Source organism: Penaeus chinensis, chromosome 19 (assembly GCF_019202785.1).
Source record: "Penaeus chinensis breed Huanghai No. 1 chromosome 19, ASM1920278v2, whole genome shotgun sequence".
Taxonomy (NCBI): Eukaryota; Metazoa; Arthropoda; class Malacostraca; order Decapoda; family Penaeidae; genus Penaeus; species Penaeus chinensis.
In genome coordinates, this window is record NC_061837.1 from 27604021 (window position 1) to 27606520 (window position 2500).

The window sequence follows — 2500 nt, forward strand, 5'->3', positions numbered from 1 at the left end:
GAGAGAGAGAGAGAGAGAGAGAGAGAGAGAGAGAGAGAGAGAGAGAAGAGAGAGAGAGAGAGAGAGAGAGAGAGAAGAGAGAATGAGAGAGAGAGAGAGAGAGATAGAGAGAGAGAGATAAGAGAGAATGAGAGAGAGAGAGAGAGAGAGAGAGAGAGAGAGAGAGAGAGAGAGAGAGAGAGAGAGAGAGAGAGAGAGAGAATGAGAGAGAGAGAGGGAGAATGAGTGAGAGAGAGAGAGAATGAGAGAGAGAGAGAGAGAATGAGTGAGAGAGAGAGAGAATGAGTGAGAGAAGAGAGAGAATAAGTGAGAGAGAGAGAGAATGAGTGTGTGTGAGAGAGAGAGAGAGAGTGATTGAGAGAGAGAGAGAGAGATAATGAGTGAGAGAGAGAGAATTAGTGAGAGTGAGAATGAGTGAGAGAGAGTGAGAATGAGTGAGAGAGAGTGAGATATATATATATATATATATATATATATATATATATATATATATATATATATATATATATATATATATATATATATATATATATATTTATGTATGCCAATGCCGCCGGGGAAAATGAGCAAAAAATGGGGAAAATGCTGTGCCTATTTTCTATATCTTTTATGAAATGTCTGCCTATAGATGGCTCTGCTAGTGCTTAGCCACAAAGGAGTCAATTAGTAGACCTTGTGACCTAACCTGATTTGAAATGGCGGGATAAACGTAAAGATGTAAAATATTTCATAAATCAAAGAAAAGAGTAAACGAGTGAGACAGGCAGTACTCGTAACTGGCTCATTGGTGACTTAGTACAAGTGTAGCCATCTATGTGACAAAACAATCAAACAAGTACTCACAGTGGGCATAGCACGTACCTACACGTCATACTCGTCGGCAAGGGGATATATATATATAATATATATAATATATATAATATATATAATATATATAATATATATAATATATATAATATATATAACCTATATATAATATATATAATATATATAATATATATAGTATATAAAAATATATAAACATATATAAACACACACACACAAACACATATACATTCTATTATACATATAATATATATATATTAATATATACATACAAAATATACATATACATACATACATACATACATACATACATACATACATACACACACACATGCACACATACTATATATATATATATATATATATATATATATATATATGTATATGTATACACATATATACACACATATATCCGTATGTACATATGTATGTATGTATGTATGTATGTATGTATGTATGTATGTATGTGTGTGTGTGTGTGTGTGTGTGTGTGTGTGTGTGTGTGTGTGTGTGTGTGTGTGTGTGTGTGTGTGTGTGTGTGTGTATGTATGTATATATATAATAGAATGTGTATATATATTTAATATATATATAATATATATAATATATATATTATATATATACATATATATACACACACACAAAGAAATGGAGATGGAAAGAGATAGAAAGACACATCTGGGACATGTGCTAATTATGTTGAAATAAGCTGTGGTTTGATTAGTCTTCAGAGCGAATACGCACGCGCACATATAAATAATAAAGAGATATTCAGCATTACGGGCCTCACACATAATTTAATAGCTCCTGTCTGTCTGTTTGTCTGTCTCTTTCTCCCTCTCCCCTCCCTCCCTCTCTCTCTCTCTCATAAAGGTTTTGTTTTTGTCTCTAATTTTTCTTCGTTCCTCTCCCTCGCCACTTTCACGGGTCATCCTCAAAATAGAACTTCGAGGAATGTGACCTGCTTACCATTCCAACGATAACAATCCACTACAAAACCAACACCTTCGCACAGCCATCATCATAAACGGTCCAAAACAGTGTTAACCACTTAACGCCATCTAGTACACCTGCATGCACATAGAAAAGGAAAAAAAAAAAAAAAAAAAAAAAAAAAAACAAGAAAGCGTACTCACCGTGGGTATGGTATCCATTGATGGTGGGTGTGTGTTGGGACGTGGGCATGAGGCCCGGGGTGGGGGGTAGGTGGAACACGGACGCCTCAGGGTTCAGAACCGCACCACCTCCTCCTGACACCTGTAGAAAGAGACAAAAGAAAAACGTGCTGAGTGTTTTTGCTTTAGCACAATGCAAAAGCTGGAGAACAAAACGGAGGAACAATATCTTTCCACAATTATGATGTGGGTGTCACCCGTTACCGTTATGGGAAAGACAAGGGGCTTTGGAAATGCACGAGACTTTGGAGATTATCATACACAAGAAGCAAATACTCCAATGAGATAATTTACCAATCGCACGTACTCGATACTACACAATGGCGAAATATGAAAAAAAAGACGAAAAAAATAAAAAAACTAAATCAAACTACATGAAATTACGAAGTACCTAACGTAAGAAAAGGTGGACAAAAGAATAAACAACAAAAAATAACCCTAAAAGCAAGAAAGAATAAAAGAAAAAGTGGAATCATAACCATTTCTGGGTAAAGTGTCCC

At 35.2% G+C, this 2500-nt stretch overlaps 1 protein-coding gene across 5 annotated transcripts in view; it reads right to left on the bottom strand.

The window, feature by feature from the left end:
* Positions 1 to 2500, bottom strand: part of LOC125035076 (la-related protein 4-like) — a 45473-nt gene that overhangs the window by 31905 nt on the left and 11068 nt on the right. For all 5 annotated transcript variants that reach the window (XR_007115734.1, XM_047627205.1, XM_047627208.1 and 2 more), the window contains one exon: positions 1962 to 2082. Coding sequence is in view for 4 of the 5 variants with exons in the window: in XM_047627205.1 (XP_047483161.1) it covers positions 1962 to 2082 (121 nt within the window). In the remaining variant the exon portion in view is untranslated. The remainder of the gene's footprint in view (positions 1 to 1961; positions 2083 to 2500) is intronic.